The sequence below is a fragment of the Doryrhamphus excisus genome, chromosome 8 (assembly GCF_030265055.1).
Source record: "Doryrhamphus excisus isolate RoL2022-K1 chromosome 8, RoL_Dexc_1.0, whole genome shotgun sequence".
Lineage (NCBI taxonomy): Eukaryota > Metazoa > Chordata > Actinopteri > Syngnathiformes > Syngnathidae > Doryrhamphus > Doryrhamphus excisus.
This window is the reverse complement of record NC_080473.1, coordinates 395,928-412,336: the sequence shown is the minus strand read 5'-3', so window position 1 is coordinate 412,336 and position 16,409 is coordinate 395,928. Positions and strand designations below refer to the sequence as shown.

General features: G+C 42.3%; 4 protein-coding genes across 5 annotated transcripts; 3 read left to right on the top strand and 1 right to left on the bottom strand.

Annotated features, from left to right (window-relative positions):
* The first annotated feature begins 1,128 nt into the window (after positions 1–1,128).
* Positions 1,129–4,251, top strand: guca1c (guanylate cyclase activator 1C). The gene is made up of 4 exons (XM_058079113.1): positions 1,129–1,598; positions 1,662–1,811; positions 2,448–2,535; positions 3,533–4,251. Exons 1-4 carry the CDS (start codon positions 1,404–1,406, stop codon positions 3,670–3,672), a joined length of 573 nt encoding a protein of 190 aa, XP_057935096.1. The 5' UTR covers positions 1,129–1,403; the 3' UTR covers positions 3,673–4,251.
* Positions 4,252–4,440: 189 nt separating this feature from the next.
* rab30 (RAB30, member RAS oncogene family) lies at positions 4,441–16,011 on the top strand. Of its 2 annotated transcripts, none has more exons than XM_058079111.1 (6): positions 4,441–4,649; positions 9,679–9,847; positions 12,899–13,017; positions 13,095–13,178; positions 13,260–13,443; positions 14,750–16,011. In XM_058079111.1, exons 3-6 carry the CDS (start codon positions 12,925–12,927, stop codon positions 14,998–15,000), a joined length of 612 nt encoding a protein of 203 aa, XP_057935094.1. In that variant the 5' UTR covers positions 4,441–4,649; positions 9,679–9,847; positions 12,899–12,924; the 3' UTR covers positions 15,001–16,011. The 2 variants fall into 2 exon arrangements, with proteins under 2 accessions (XP_057935094.1, XP_057935093.1); XM_058079110.1 differs by having other exon boundaries at positions 4,443–4,649; positions 12,919–13,017.
* Positions 7,515–7,949, top strand: thrsp (thyroid hormone responsive). Its single transcript, XM_058080465.1, has one exon. It carries the CDS (start codon positions 7,515–7,517, stop codon positions 7,947–7,949), a length of 435 nt encoding a protein of 144 aa, XP_057936448.1.
* ndufc2 (NADH:ubiquinone oxidoreductase subunit C2) lies at positions 8,113–9,177 on the bottom strand. Its single transcript, XM_058079115.1, has 3 exons — positions 8,928–9,177; positions 8,404–8,547; positions 8,113–8,247 (listed from the first exon to the last, which is right to left on the bottom strand). Exons 1-3 carry the CDS (start codon positions 9,064–9,066, stop codon positions 8,198–8,200), a joined length of 333 nt encoding a protein of 110 aa, XP_057935098.1. The 5' UTR covers positions 9,067–9,177; the 3' UTR covers positions 8,113–8,197.
* Positions 16,012–16,409: the final 398 nt, after the last annotated feature.

Genomic DNA, 16,409 nt, shown 5'->3' with positions numbered 1-16,409 from the left:
CTCCAAAGGTTTGACCGGTCGTGTGGCCCGTATGTAGCGTCTAGCCTGCTGAATTTCCTGCTGATGGTTCCATGGTGGTCCTGTGCTGCTCTTATCAGCACATGGAAAGACGCCGCCCGAAGTGCACCGGTGTAGATGAGCTCCATGCTCCTCCATCTTCTCAATCCCTTCATTGAAATCTCCTAAAGCCAGATTTACTCAAATAAGCACGCTGATCTTTCATAGCCTGTTTTTTTTTATGAGGCGGCACCCGGATCAGCACTGCTGCCTCAACTTGGATCCATCCGCTCCAGGCTGGATCACACGCACCCTCCTCGTTCAACACCGCTACATGTCTCGGAGAAAACCCACGCATGCACGGGGAGAACATGCAAAGGTCTCCCAGCTGTGAGGTCTGCGTGCTAACCACTCGACCGCCGTGCAGCCTGGCCATGACATGTTACACTCATTTAAGGAACAGCTATTCTATTTTTTTTTTAAAGAATATCTTCTGGTACATTTGCACCCGGAGAAAACCCACGCATGCACGTGGAGAACATGCAAACTCCACACAGAGATGGCCGAGGGTGGAATTGAACCCTGGTCTCCTAGCTGTGAGGTCTGCGCGCTAACCACTCGTCCGCCGTGCAGCATAGAAATGATAAAATTAAATGAATACAAGTCAACAATTTCTATCCAGTACAGCTGTGTACCTGTTGATCAAGCCACAGGTTTATTGCACGGTTATTGCACAGGATATTTGGAGCAGTTTATATGACGGAATCTGACGGCTGCAGGAAGGAATGCGAGAAGAAGGATGTCCGCTGTTGGACCTGGCATGGATTGATAGATCCAATCCACGTTATTCCTATAGAACATTTGAGAAAGACTCTTTCCAAAGTAGTCAAACAATAAATACATAGAAATGAATACAGCAAAAACTCCCACATTTGGTAAAAACCAGAGCATTTAAACAACAATAAAGATAAGAAATAAAAGTAATAGGCAAAAAGGAACACACGGAAGGATAAATTAAATATATACTAAGGGGCAAAAAAGAATGAAATCTTCAACTCGGTTGTAAAAGCCGCAGGCAGGAAGGCAACACTCTGGTAACTTTTGGTTTCTGTTAAAAGCCGTGCGGCAGAGTTTGATTGGAGGAGAGAAGAAGGCCACGGCGGGAGAAGTTCCTGCACTTTACGGCCCGTCGTTGGCACGGACATGGACACGGAGATGAGCGTGCGGTGCCGGTCTCAGAAGTCCCGTCCCTGTTATCCCATTAAAGGGTTATGTCTGCTTTTGGCTGCTGCAAAGATCAAGAGGATTAAAGTGTGTGTGAGCTTTTCAGCCACTCTGCAAACGTTAGGGCTCATTCCGCTTCTCCAGCCGGGGCCGACTCTCTCTCCCGCGGGATCGGAGACAGCATGGGCGCCCACGGCTCCAGCCTGGACGACATCCTGGAGGAGGACATGCACCACTGGTACACCAAGTTCATGAAGGAGTCGCCGTCGGGCCTCATCACGCTCTTTGAGCTCAAGACCATGCTGGAGATGAATGGCATGACGGAGGAGGCCAGCAGCTACGTGGATCAGGTCTTCTTCACCTTCGACATGGACGGGGTAAGTCCAGGAGACCCGTGGCGTCGGGACGTGTTTGAACGGCTTCTCGTTTCTTTGTCGCAGGACGGCTACATTGACTTTGTGGAGTACATTGCCGCCATCAGCCTCCTACTCAAAGGAGAAGTTAACCAGAAGCTCAAGTGGTACTTCAAGCTCTTCGACCAGGACGGAAACGGCAAAATAGACAAGGACGAAATGGAGACCATATTTAAGGTATCTCGTCTCAGATGAGGCCAAGGACACGGCTTAGAGCGCCAGCGGCCTTAAGCCAGCAATCATCCCGACACGAAATGGGACACGGGAAAATAGGCTGGGGAAAAAATAGACCACCTTACAAGAATGACGAGAAAAAAGTCACATAGCATTAAATGGAAATATTCTAGATGAAATATCTTCTTTAAAGTGGTGATATTATCAGACGCAAGCAAAATGAGGTTGCAGATCAAATCTAAACATGATGGGAATGGTAATGGTTTTATTTCATTTGAACATGCATCAGATTACAATTGAGTGCATCACATAATCAGTTCCCAGTTCCACATGTCCAAAAGGAGTAGGAAGAAGCAAAGCTTATTAAATCCTACCCCTCCATCTGGTACTTTTACAATCACTAACTGTTACATTTGTTCACTTCCTGCTTTCCATAATACAGTTTAAGGTTTGTTTGTTTTTTTTTTAAATAATGTACCAAAGTACGAGGTGATATGACCATACAATGACATAATGGGTACCATAGTAACTGTCAATATAGTGATATATATATATATATATATATATATACATGTATATATTGATGGCCACATTATTGAATGATATTGGATGACATCTTCACATTCTATCATCCACCAGGCCATTCAAGACATCACCAGAAGCTACGACTTTCCCCCCGAAGAGATCGTGACGCTCATATACGAAAGAATCGACATCAACGGAGAAGGTAGGAGTTGAATGAATGAATGACAAGCATTTCCTGTACTAAACGCCTTCGTGGCAGTGAGTGACAAGTGTGGCCATTAGCTACAGCGCATGCTGAGAGACAAGCATTCACACAGAAAAAAACAATAGAAAGGAAGCTGAGACCAATGCTAATGTGAGATCCCAGCATTGTTGGCTAGGTGGCGCCAATGCTGATACAGGGACTTCTGTTCAGAAATTCATGAATTTCTTTATTACCAGAGCTTTTTTTAACATGCTGGATTTATGCAAATTTATTTTTTGGTTTAGAATTTTTGTTAGCTTTTTTAAGAAAAAATGGTTTTATGCTGAAACTGTCATGAGCCAGGACATGAAATTCAGTTTGCTCAAATACCAACATTCCCATATGCACTTCTGGGAAATTAATACTGTATCAATCCATTATTATTGTTTAATTATTATTATTATTATTAAATTTTTTGTACACCAAATTTGTGTAAATTGAATTTTTAAACACCGTATTTTGACAAGTTGAATTTCTAAGCACACAATTTAATTAATTCAATGACATTTTCAGCACAATTTAATTTTTACTACACTTCATTTATTTTATGTTGAATTTTTTGTGAACTGAATTTTAAAACGGCGTACTTAAACAAACTGGAACAACCTCTTGATTCTATGAAATTTTTGGCATAATTCGATTGAAGTTCACAAAATTAAAATGCAAAAAATGTGATCCAATCAGTGGATGGAATGACTGCTGAGAGGCATGCATTGATACTAACAGTGTGACATTTAGTACTTAGTACTGTTAGTACTAAGTATTTGTACTGTTAGCCGATAGCATTACACATTACTGTAGTTGGCCTTCTCCCTGAGAGCGAAGCGTCCGCACGCTTGGCGTGAAAGCTGAGAGACGTGCATCCACGCTAGCCCTGTGATGTGAAGAAAGTACGGCTGTGATATCGTGTCCTGCAGTCTTGGCATGATTAGTCAACTTCTCCACTGGATGGCAGGTGAGCTGACCCTGGAGGAGTTCATCAGCGGCGCCAAGGAGCATTCGGACATCATGGAGATGTTGACCAAGATGATGGACCTCACCCACGTGCTGGAGATCATCATCATGGGACAGCAAAAGAAAAGCGTCGCCACATAGTGAGCCCCGACTTTGAGTCGGAGAAGCGAGGGACGAGAGCAGTCCCGGAATGTACGCCGCACAGCCGCCGATTGGACTCTCACGCGGCTGCTTGGAGCGAGCCTTGTGAAGGTTCTACGCCTGCAAGAGGAAGACAAGATGGCTGCCATGTTGGATGTTACTGAATCAAAACATGCTGTGAGATGGTTTACAGCATTCCAGCATCTCCAGGACTGCTTTGCTATAAGTTCAATATTCTGTAAATAGAGACTTCATTTGAAAACATTTCTTTCTCATACTCTGCTGATTTAGAATGGTGCTGGCACAAGATGGCAGAAGAAACACTCATCTTCCTTTCAAATATTATCCAGCAAGAATCTTGTTTGTTTTGTGTATTTTGTTTGATGATAATATCCACTGTATGTTTTTTTCTTGTTTAGTCTGACTTGTCAACCAATTGCAACATGTTAACCTCGAAAACAAGACTTCTGACCCTTTGTCAGATTGTGCAGGTGTACCTAATGACGTGTTCAGTGTTATGAATACTTCTACTTCTACTACTTTTGCTATGCATGTGTTGCCTTAAATGAGACAAAGGTTCATGCTTGCCTGTTTCCTGACTGTTTATTTAACTTTGTATGAGAAATTTCGCTTGTCTGTTGGTCACAAAGCCACGATTATTTATTATACGTTTAAATCACAAGCATCTTGACTGTTTACGAGCAATGCCGAGGATGTCCGAGGCAACACGAACTCAGATCACATGGCACAAAAGCGAGCCAATCAGGAAACGAGCTGACTGGAGAGGCGGAAGCATAACGTTCAAATAATATGGCGGTTTGTCCAACAAACAGACACAACCGGAGACTCCAAGTGAGACGCTCTTAAAATATATAGTTCTTAAATAGCACTTCTGAAGTTTATAGCGTTCTTGTAAAATGTGTGCTCGAAGAAGCGGCGAGGAGAAGAGATGACCAATAAATCACCAACATTAGCAGGTAAGCTATCCTAACCTGACGTCTTCAATTGGTATTTTTAACTTCCCCGGATGTCTGGATGTCCTGCTTACCTGTGTTGTATTACTTATAGATCAGTCCGGCTACTGACACATTAATTGTCGTTTATGGGGTATCTTAGGAATTACGTATTAATATAATACATCGTTAGGAACCATCTATGGTGTATTGTGCTCAAAAGAGAAATTCTGGCTGGACCTCGAAGTGATGCGGAGCATCCCTAGCAGGAAAAGAGTTGTCATTGGGGCAGACCTGAATGGACATGTTTGTGCAGGAAATAGATATGATGAAGAGGAGAGCTGATGGATGACTTTGTCAAAAGGATGGAAATGGTTAGCGTGAATACTTTCTTCCAGAAGAGAGAGGAGCATAGGGCAGGGGTGGGCAAATATTTGGACTCGAGGGCCGCATTGAGTTAACAAAATTGTCTGGGGGGCCAGAACATATATTTAACACACACACACTATTTTATGCTTATCATTTTCCTTGAATTATTTGTCTAATTTTATCTGTAAAAGTGTTATCCTATATCAGTTGTATGTCCCTTTTTTAGGAGCACTTTAAACATCACACCACATCAAACTATGTCATTTAATTTTACAGTTTTGTTGTTTATTTTTTACTAAATCAGACATCCGACTTGCAAGTCATGTTGCCAGTTTGTATGTTAAAAGTTGAAGTTACTTAGAAAGCAACTGGCGGGCCGGATTCAAACGCTTGGTGGGCCGCATGTGGCCCCCGGGCCGTAGTTTGCCCACCCCTGGCATAGGGTGACCTATAAGAGTGGAGGTAAGAGTACACAGGTAGACTACATCTTGATGAATGAGGAAAAGGAGAGAGAAGGAAGAGGAGAAGACGTGTCTGCTGTGGACCAGGAAGTAGGAAAGATTGGTAAAGAGGAAGTGGGAAGAGCATTGAAAAGGATGAAGAGTGGAAAGGCACTTGGTCCTGATTAGGGCATTAAGCTAATGCCCTACAATGACGTTATGGGAAAGAGTAGTTGAAGCTCGACTAAGGGCAGAAGTCGGCATCTGTGAGCAACAGTATGGGTTCATGCCAAAAAAAAGAGTACTACAGATGCAGTATTTGCTTTAAGAATGTTTATAGAGAAGTACAGAGAAGGTCAGAAGGAGCTGCATTGTGTCTTTGTAGATCTGGAGAAAGCCTATGACAGGGTGCCTAGAGAGGAACTGTGGTATTGTATGAGGAAGTCTGAGGTGACAGAGAGGTATGTCCAAGTGGTGCAGGACATGGATGAGGACTGTAAGACAGTGGTAAGATGTGCTGTAGGTGTGACAGAAGAGTTCAAGGTGGAGGTGGGGGACTGCATCGGGGATCATCTCTAAGCCCCTTCTTGTTTGCTATGGTGATGGACAGGCTAACAGATGAGGTTAGACAAGAATCTCCATGGACTGATGTTTGCAGATGACATTGTGATTTGTAGTGAGAGTAGGGAACAGGTGGAGGAGATGCTCGAAGAGTGGAGGTTTGCCGTGGAAAGGAGAGGAATGAAGATTAGCTGCAGCAAGATGGAGTATGTGTGTGAATGAGAGGGACCCAAGTGGAAGAGTGAGGTTACAGGGAGAAGAGATACAGAAGGTAGACTTGGGGTCAACAGTTCAGAACAACAGAGATTGTGAAAAGGAGGTGAAGAAGTGTGTGATGGAATGGAATGGGTGGAGAAAAGTGTCAGGCGTGATGTGTGAAAGAAGAAAAGGCATACAAACTTTGGTGAGACCAGCCATGTTGTTTGGTCTACAGACAGTGCCACTGAGGAAAAGACAGGAAGCAGAATTGGAGGTAGCAGAGATGAGGATGCTGAGGTTCTCATTGGGAGTGACCAGGACGGATAGGATCAGGAACGAATCCATCAGAGGGACATTACATGTTAGAGGCCTTGGAGATAAAGTCCTTTAGGCCAGACTGAGATGGTTGGGACATGTCCCGAGGAGAGATAGTGAATATATTGGTAGAAGGATGGTGCGTTTAGAGCTGCCAGGTAGGAGGCATAGAGGAAGACCAAAGAGGAGGTTTATGGATGTAGAGGATGTAGAGGATGTCCGTGGAGGACAGGAACTCATATCACGTGGTGCATACTAGATCCAATCAGGAAGCGGGCTGACTGTAGAAGGCGGAAGCACAAAAAACAGCCAGAGCTGGAGGCTCAAAGTAAGACGGAAAATGGAAGTACATAGCGTTCTTTTATAATGTGTCCTCCAAGTTTTGGCTCGATAGAAACGGCGAGAATTCAGTTAGCAAAGCAAGCCCTGCGTTACATTACTGCCTCTCAGGTCAGTCTGGGTACTGCATCAGATTCTGTTGAAGTCACGCGACACAAATTTGTTCTCATTTATGGCGTATCTTTATTCATTGGTGTTAATACTAATACTACTGAGCATGTATTCTGCTCAAGAGATGAAGCAAATGAAAGTTCATTTGCAACATATAAGTCAATGTACAGTCCATTTTACAGTTTAAAGTGCAATGTCAGCAGTTTCCTCACTGCATAAATACTGCTTATCTTTTTAAGTGTCCACAGGTGACCTTAACTTGAGGTTGTTGACTTTGTGTCAAACGTGTCTTGCCTCTACTCATTTTGAAGTTAATATCAAACCACATTGTGGCTTTACAGTGAGGTGAGGCCTCAGACTAAACAGCGGTTAATGATACACTGAAGACGGTTGTGCAAATCAAACACGAGATAAGCCTTAACACCAAATAGCACCCAAAGTGTTCCCACACAAATCGCACCATGCCATTATGTAACTGGAGCGCCCCGTATAAAGTCAGCCACTCGCTGCTGTCGGTTGCTGCGGAACCAGGAAGTGCATCGCCGGGGAGAGGACCATGCAGTCTGCACCGGAGGCCAAATTCAAACGTGACAGCCTCCTGCTGGCCCTGAGGAGCTACAGCTCCACTGTGGGACGCATGGAGCAGACGGTCCTGCTGCCTAGCCTGCTCAGGGACGTCCCCGCTGACGAGCCATGGCGCGGCGGTGCGGTGGTGGACGACGAGCAGTCCTCCAGGGATCTGTACAGCGACTACTTAATGCTCAAAGCAGTCAAGAGCGTCGTGGAGAGCGGTTTGATCCCCCTGGAGGACAGTATGTCCAAGAAGGCAGCCCTGAGCGAGACACTGGAGGCGCTCCTGGAGCTGGACGCCGACCCGGAGACTCTCTTCCGCTTCCACCTGAGGGGTCTCTTCTCCATCATGAGCCAGCTCACGCAGCAGAGTCAAAGGCTGACACAGAAATATCTGGAGATCATCGGCATCGCCAATTAGGAGCCGATGTGAGGACTGTTTGGACGCTTGGAAATGTCAAACTTCAACACTCAGTTCACAATCTCTGCTTTCGGTAAAAAAAATAAAGTCAAAAAGCAAATTCTTAAAGTATGACTGTCTTGTTTGTATTTATGAGAGAATAAACCATTCTTTCACATGGATCTACTGTGTAGTTTGTGTTTATTTTTAATTATATACAGTACATAGAAATACTTCACACGCTTGACAGTTGTGGCTGACACTTGACCTCAGCGAATGGGATGGAAAGGCTCAACAATCTCAGCAAAGGTCTTTTTTTCTGAGGAGAAAACAAGACCAAATATAGACATTTATACAAGGTAGTGTGCATAACGGTGTCAGTTTAACAACATACTGGGTTAAAGCGGCATAATACACATGCACATGTGTACAACAGTGCACAGGTGTACCTAATGAAGTGGCTGAAAGGACTCACCCTTGGGTACAAAATCCTCCGGGTGGAGTTTGATGTACTCGTTCATGTCTCTGTCAAGTTTGGCATTAACGTAGTTTTCATATTTTGTCATGTGGTAGCCGACGAACCAACCGATTGTCGCCAACAGGACCTGTCGATGGACACCTAAGGAAAACAACGTCATAATATGAAGACAGACAATATTTCGTAATAATACCTTTTTAAATGCCAAAACAAAGTTAGCAGAATTGACAAGAGTCACTCTAAGATTCTTCTACTGCAACAGCTTTTGTATCTAAGATCTTAGAAACGATGATTTTGGATGTAGTTGTAGAAACAGATGGAACGTTTATGAAGTATCGCTGCAAAAACAAAACGGATTTCGGGGGTACTTTGATTGTCTCAGAGCCAAACAAAAACACAATCTAGCAACTAATCTGCACACCCCAAAAGTGCATTTATTAGTACAGTTTAATGCTAAACGTATGCATTAAGTCACAGTCATTGCGACGGTAAAAGAGACTAGCTAGCGCCAGCATGCTAACCTGACTTTAGCGGCGGCTTGTGTGTGATGGCGTTATGGAGCATGGCGGCGAACCAGCCGACGCCGGCCAGCCACACCGAGGTGCGGTTGATGATCCCCGGCGGAGGGAGCACCTTTCCCTCTTCTGGAAATAATCCCATGCCGAGAAATGTGCGTTTGAGTTCCAAAAGCAGCCTATGACCTCCGAGCTTTAGCGAGCACCGTCCATTCGCTTCCGCCTTCCGCAGGAAGTCACGAGTGCATGCGGAAAAGAAGTCCTACCACAAACAAGTCGGTAGTTAGTTCCGCCTGTTTATTTTCTAATCTGTTTTTTTTTAATGCTATGACTTTATTCCCATAATATTTTAACTTTTCCCCCAACGTAATTCTCCAAAATTGACAATATGTTTCTCACATCACAACTTAAAAAATATATATTTTCTTTAATTTACTAAAATAACACATTTCCTAAAATTCCTGCTGCTTTTCCCCCATTTCTGTCTGTTTTTTAATTTTCAACGAATTTAAAATTTCTTCTTGTACATTTTTTCCTCGTAATTATGACATTATTACAATAAAATGTGGATACGTCACTATTATAACAATAATATCATTTTAGTTGCAAAATAGAGTTGGTTAGGGGACGTTCTAATATGCTAGTAAGGTGAAAATATTATGGGGATAGAATTTGTGAGCGTGTAGTGTATGTTTAAAAGCTACTTGTAGTGCAGTGGACTGTTATGCGATGACGTCACCGAGTCTTCCTCCATCAGGCTGCTGAGCAAGAAAAAGAAGAAGAAGGAGGAGGAGGAACAGGAGGAGAAGGAGAAGGAGAAGGGTTGATTAAGCACCAAAAGAGGAGCAAAGTCCTGCTGTGTGTCTACCGATGCGGACCAAGTAGCCGCCAGAATCCGGGGACATCCCCGGGTTTGAATGATTGCGGTGAGTAAAGCTTTATTTTCATCATCTTCGTCACACTCCATCCTTCATGTCTGCTTCTCCTCCAAGAAACAAAGACTGCCACAAAATGGCCTGACTGTCCTGAGCGGCTTCACGCTACCAAGCTAGCACCTAGCATGCTCCGCTAGGATGCCAGTAAACATGCCTGCTTTCCTTCCTTCTTTCTTTCTTTAACCATGGAACAATAGAAGGCGCGCCGAAAGGGAAAAAGTCACATTTAAAAAAAGGATGTGACTCATCGCATTTGCTTTTAAACAGCAGCTTTCACCTAACATCTTCGACATGTTGTGCATACAACCATCACCATAATAATACACGTTATTAGCGATGTCTGCATCATATAACAACAATCACTGTCAGTTAACCCATGATGTCCAAACTGCGGCACGGGGGCCATTTTTGTTTTTTGCTGGAATGTTGCCCATCCTCCACAAATGTGAGAAATTAACATAGACATAGACTTTCTTTATTGTCATTGCTCAATAACACAGCAGTGAAATTGCCAACAAAATGTCTTTGCCTGACGTCCGTGTAATAATAAATAATAATGTGGAGAATAAATAGATGACATCAAGTATGAACAATGTACAGCGTAAACAGTAACACACATCTTTCTCTTTTCTGTGCCTTCTAAAATATAAAAAAGGTAAAGAAAAAAGGCAGCTACATCATAAGTCACACCTATTCCACCTAGAAATCCTTCTGAAAAAAAACCAAAAGCGCCAACAAAGCTCCATTTCCATCATATGAGCTGCATGTGAAGCACATTGTTGTTATTATTCTTATAAACATTGTTACGCCCAAGAACTACCTTAGTGGCGTAGCGACACCTGACCACTAGCCGGCTAGCAACTAGCTTCAGCACACACTGGCTCCCAATGCCTCAGGCCACCAGCCAAAGCTAACGTCTGTTTTTCACGCTAGGTGTAGCCTTCCTTCTTATGTTGCGATGTGAAATCAATGCACCTAGGAAGGAAGTTATACTAAAGTACTCCAAGTATGACATGCTAACATGAATGTAGCTGTTGCTACATGCTTACAGCATGGATAGAAAGCCTTGCTGGAGCTTTTTGGAGCTCTTTGAATAGCCGCCTTTGCCCAATAGGTGTGTGCCATGATGTACATTCATTAGCTGCCTCTTTTACCTCTTTTTATATCTCTCTTGTCTCACATTAGGATTGTGGTTGATGGACAACATTCAAAAAAAGTCCACTTTTCCTTTAACAAAAAAATATTAAAACAAAAAATATATAGAAAATTGACAAATCTGCAGTAATTTTCCAAGAATAAAATGAAAATACTCAAAATACAAGGAATTTAGTTTGATTGACTAGAAAAAAAGGCTGCATGGTGGACAAGTGGGTAGCATGTTGGCCACACAATCAGGAGATTGGGAAGACCTGGGTTGGAATCTTTGCTTGGCCATCTCTGTGTGGCGTTTGCATGTTCTCCCTGTGTATATATGTGTGGGTTTTCACCGGGTACTCCGCTTCCCTCCCACATTCCACAAACATGCACGTTTGTCTTTATGTGTTCCGCCATTGGCTGGCCACCAGTCCAGGGTGTACCCAGCCTATTCTATGAGAATAAAATAATAATAATATTTGAACAGACAAAGGTTGCCTACAGATACAGCTGTCAATAGCATTTTTTGTATTAGACACCCCTGGTGGTTATTTGCTTTTGTAGCTAACACACCTGGTACCTCTAGGACACTCGGTGTACTCGTTCCGCTATGAACGATGACATAGGAATAAAATGTTTTGGAATGGGGTGGAGGGACACAAAATATAACAAATGGCCATAAAAAACACAGATTTTACTTAATTTGGTGGGTATAAGAGTTGTTTTTTTTAACGTAAATAAATCAATTACTTATTACAACATAGCGGCTTCCAATAGCATGGCTGGCAATGGTGAAAGGTGTGTGCATCTTATCGCAGCGTTATTTTATCCCTCGTCAGCCGCATTGAGCAGGTGGGATTTCATGCTCGCCTCTTCAATCTCCCTGTGTCTTCAAACACCCACTTCCTCCTCCTCCTCCTCCCCTCTGCATGGGTGACATACGAGCGGTGGTGACGTACGCCATTCCTCCAAGCAGAAAAGCATCATCGACTTTTTGTTTTGTTTTGGAGGTAGTATTCAACTAATGGTGGCAGCCCTATAGACCAGGGGTCTCAAACTCAATTTACTTGGGGGCCACTGGAGCTAGGGTCTGGGTGAGACTGGGCCGCATCAGGTTTTCACAAAAAAAAACAACCAAAAAACGCATTTATTAAAAACAGAAAAATGAAAACCTTTGCTTTGGTTCCAATTTTCTACAATAAAAGCTCTGATAAAACATTCCACTGTTCTCAAATATCTTACTTTTTATTTTTCTACACAAAATAAGATGAAAAATAAATAAACAAATCCAGAATAAAGAAAATCAATCAATCAGTAATAAATAAATATAATAATAATAATAAAACGGCAAATAATAAAAACTCAAGAAACCACATATAGTTGGTGGGTAGACAAATGATTTTTTTCAGATTAAAATGAACAAAGCATTATTAGAGCCCTGTAGACATGACAAAACACGACTATAGTCACATTTATACTTTTTTTATTTACAACATATTGCGCAACTGCAGGGTCTTGAGACACATGCTAACTCGCAAACTAGAGAGCTAGCGACCTAAACGGTAGCCTCCAAGTTATTTCCTTTAAACTTAAAAAGCCAAAAACTTACCACTTCCACACGGATAGGGAGGATAACTATTAACAGTTATTTAACCTTTAACATGAACATGAATCAAACGTAATCATTTTTTCTGGGTACATGATACCATACAGCATCCATATCAAACTTGCGCGGGCCGCACTAACATTAAACTTTCATATCAAGGCGGGGGCCTCAAACTAGTGTCCTGCGGGCCACATTTGGCCCGCGGGTCGTGTGTTTGAGACCCCTGCTATAGAAGCTGTCATATTAGGAAAGCCAAAAGAACAAATGAAGTTGGATGGAGGTTTGCGGTGACATTTTCACAGGAGCTTCCTCCTCCTGCCAGGTGAGGATGAGTATGGAGGATTACGACTACTTGTTCAAGATCGTTCTGATTGGGAATGCCGGTGTTGGGAAGACGTGTCTGGTACGCCGCTTCACTCAGGTTTGTCATGCTCTCTGTCTCTTCCTGCCACTTTAGCCTGAGGCTGCTCAGCTATGTTTGCTTTACGCTTCTTCCAGGGCCTTTTCCCACCCGGGCAAGGCGCCACCATTGGAGTGGACTTCATGATTAAAACAGTGGAAATCAAAGGGCAGAAGGTGAAGGTGTGTTGGTTTTTTAATCACCTAATAAGCGCATGCAACAAGCGTATGTGTGTCGAGTGTTTGAACCCACCACTCTCTCAGCTTCAGATATGGGACACGGCGGGACAGGAGAGGTTCCGCTCCATCACTCAGAGTTATTACCGCAGTGCCAACGCCCTCATTCTCACCTACGACATTACCTGCGAGGACTCCTTCAGGTGCCTTCCCGAGTGGCTGAGGGAGATGGAGCAGTACGCCAACCACCAGGTGCTGACCATATTAGTGGGTAAGTCCAGTTATAGCAGATCACTTCCTGGTTCGTACGGGGTGACATGAGACCACCTGACTCTTCCACTTCCTCCATTTGGGCTCAGAAACAGCAGCGTTTGTGTTGTCTTTTTGTAATATCAGGACTTCATTCCCATATTTTCACTTTATTTCCCCAACGTCATTTTCCAAAAATAACCACTTTATTTTGTTTTCTTTTTTCTCATAATTTCCCAACTTTTCAAAAATAACTTAATAAGTCAGATCTTTGCCCCATCCCAATTTTTGCTGTGTTTCTACAAAAATAGTAATCATATTTTTATGTTATTTTTAAATTATTATGACTTTATCACCATAATATTAGCACTTTATTCCTACAATAATAGTAATTTGTTCCCATAATATAAGAACTTTATTTCCATCATATTATGATTTTATTCCCATTATATTAGAATTTTATTTCCATCATATGATTTTATTCCCATAATATTAGGACTGTGTTTCCATAATATGATGGGATTTTATTTCCACAATATTGGGACTTTTTCCATAATATAATGGGATTTTATTCTCTTAATATTAGGACTTTATTTCCATCATATAGTGAGATTATGTTCCCTTAATATTAGGACTTTATTTCCATCATATTATGATTTTATTGCCATAACATTAGGACTTTAGTCCCATAATATAATGGGATTTTATTCCCATAATATTGGGACTTTATTCCCATAATATAATGGGATTTTATTCCCATAATATAATGGGATTTTATTCCCATAATGTAGTGGGATTTTATTCCCATAATATTAGGACTTTATTCCCATAATCTAATGGGATTTTATTCCTATAACATTAGGACTTTAGTCCCATAATATAATGGGACTTTATTCTCATAATATTGGGGCTTTATTCTCATAATATAATGGGATTTTATTCCCATAATGTAGTGGGAATTTATTCCCATAATATTAGGACTTTATTCCCATAATCTAATGGGATTTTATTCCTATAATATTAGGATTTTATTTCCATAATATAATGGGACTTTATCCTCATAATATTATGAATTTACTATATACTTTAAGTATGCTTATATATGCATATTAATTGACTTATAATAGGCCATAATCAACCACAAACCGCATGAACCAATGTTGTAAGGTAAACTGCTGATTCAGCGATAGTAGCGCTGATGAGTTGATTGTCCAGCAATGGCGGCGTACTTAGGGATACCTTTTCCCATCATACCCGGTAGCCAGGAAGGAGCGCCATCGCAGAGGGAAAGCCTGACCATCTTGACTTTCATGTGTGACGTCTCTCAGGTAACAAAATCGACCTGGCGGAGAAGAGGGAGGTCCAGCGGCAGAGGGCCCAGGACTTCGCCGAGGCCCAGAGCATGCTCTACCTGGAGACGTCCGCCAAAGAGTCGGACAACGTGGAGAAGCTCTTCCTGGACCTGGCCTGCGAGCTGATCCGCGAGGCCAAGCAGAACAAGCTGGACAACAATGACGCCGCCCCCGTGCCTGGCGAGGGCAAGACCATCAGCTACCTGAGCTGCTGCAGCCTCAACTAGCACGCCGCATGCAGTGGCTCCGTGCCGACTGCAGGGGGGGGCGGCCCTCTTGAGATGACGCTAACTTCTAACGTCCTTACCTTCTAGCATTTTGTCATTTCCACCCCCATGCCTTGGAACATGTGGCGCTGGCCTTCTTGGATGCAACCTTCCCCGTCCGGGAATCCACACAGGGCTCCACCTCCGGTCGTCGTAGCGACAGGACCACATCGCGCCGACGGGGTTTTCTTTTTTTTAATGTCAACATTCACCAGCAGTGTTAAACGACTAGAGGCTCCCCTGCTGGCTGCTTCTCCCCTGCAGGCTCGGAAAAGCTGAAGCTATCATTAGCAAGAGAACGTTTACATCTTTTTCCCACCCGTTCTTTGTCTTTGTGTCATTGCTGAGTAGTTCTTTGCACCGTTATGACAAACTGTGAAATATTTGGCTCCTCCTTGCTGCTATACAGTATCTTCATCAACCCAATCAGTATTTTATCTCCTTCTGTTTGAAGCCACTACTGTTTTTATAGGAAGGTGTTTTCTTCTTTACTTTAATCCATAGACATGAATGTTTCTCATTGTAATATCACCTCCTGTTGGACTAGAGGCTCGCGTTTCTTTTCCCCCTTTGACTTGTTTCATATGCTTTTATTGTGAAAACCTCTAGCTCACCCAGCATGTTTTTCCATAACTGGTATAGTGATCATATATTTATAATAACTGTAACGTACTGTATTGCACAATGCTGTATACTGCACACTTATTGTTTTTACATCTTTTCGTTGTACAAGCTTACTAGTACATCTTAGCACTTTTTAAAACAACTGGTTTAAGTATCACGAAATGGATACTTTTATTGACAAAAAGGCAAATGTTTTTCTTTTGTTTTGCTTTCTTAGATCCAGCAGCAGTTACTTATCGTCATCAGTTGGTTAATGCAGTAGGAAAACACTATGGGGATGTTTCTTTTCCATTCTGTGTACAAAATATGGAAATAACTGTATAATATTAAATAATCCTACTAAATACATCGCTAATGCGTTTTTTTTAATCATTGAAGTGTGGATAAAGTCATAATTGTCTGATTCTGGCATATTGAAACTGCTAATAAAGTTACCAACATGGCAACATAAAAAACTACAACTTCCTGTAGTGTCCTGTAGTCCAGAGTAAATTTACTCTTACATTGTTGTTGAGGGTGTGGTTTTAATGCACACCCTTAAATTAAAACCCTTAAATGACACATGTCATTTAATGCATACATATATTAAAACTTTGTTCATATTCAACAGGACACATTGGGAAAAGCAGCTCTGACAACGTTAGCCATACAAGCTAGTTTCCGCCATTGTTTGCTGCCTTTATCTTTTTCAACTAAAATAACCATGTGCTAATGAGCGGCATTGGTAGTATAAATGCAGTATTAAT

Excerpts from the sequence above, each read along its gene's own strand:
- guca1c (XM_058079113.1), top strand. The coding sequence starts at position 1,404 with ATGGGCGCCCACGGCTCCAGCCTGGACGACATCCTGGAGGAGGACATG. Across the intron at positions 1,812-2,447 it reads AAATGGAGACCATATTTAAG|GCCATTCAAGACATCACCAG; the intron begins GTATCTCGTCTC and ends ATCATCCACCAG. Across the intron at positions 2,536-3,532 it reads AATCGACATCAACGGAGAAG|GTGAGCTGACCCTGGAGGAG; the intron begins GTAGGAGTTGAA and ends ACTGGATGGCAG.
- thrsp (XM_058080465.1), top strand. The coding sequence starts at position 7,515 with ATGCAGTCTGCACCGGAGGCCAAATTCAAACGTGACAGCCTCCTGCTG.
- ndufc2 (XM_058079115.1), bottom strand. The coding sequence starts at position 9,066 with ATGGGATTATTTCCAGAAGAGGGAAAGGTGCTCCCTCCGCCGGGGATC. Across the intron at positions 8,548-8,927 it reads CAAGCCGCCGCTAAAGTCAG|GTGTCCATCGACAGGTCCTG; the intron begins GTTAGCATGCTG and ends TGTTTTCCTTAG. Across the intron at positions 8,248-8,403 it reads GGAGGATTTTGTACCCAAGG|AAAAAAAGACCTTTGCTGAG; the intron begins GTGAGTCCTTTC and ends TTTTCTCCTCAG.
- rab30 (XM_058079110.1), top strand. Across the intron at positions 13,018-13,094 it reads TGGTACGCCGCTTCACTCAG|GGCCTTTTCCCACCCGGGCA; the intron begins GTTTGTCATGCT and ends CGCTTCTTCCAG. Across the intron at positions 13,444-14,749 it reads GGTGCTGACCATATTAGTGG|GTAACAAAATCGACCTGGCG; the intron begins GTAAGTCCAGTT and ends GACGTCTCTCAG.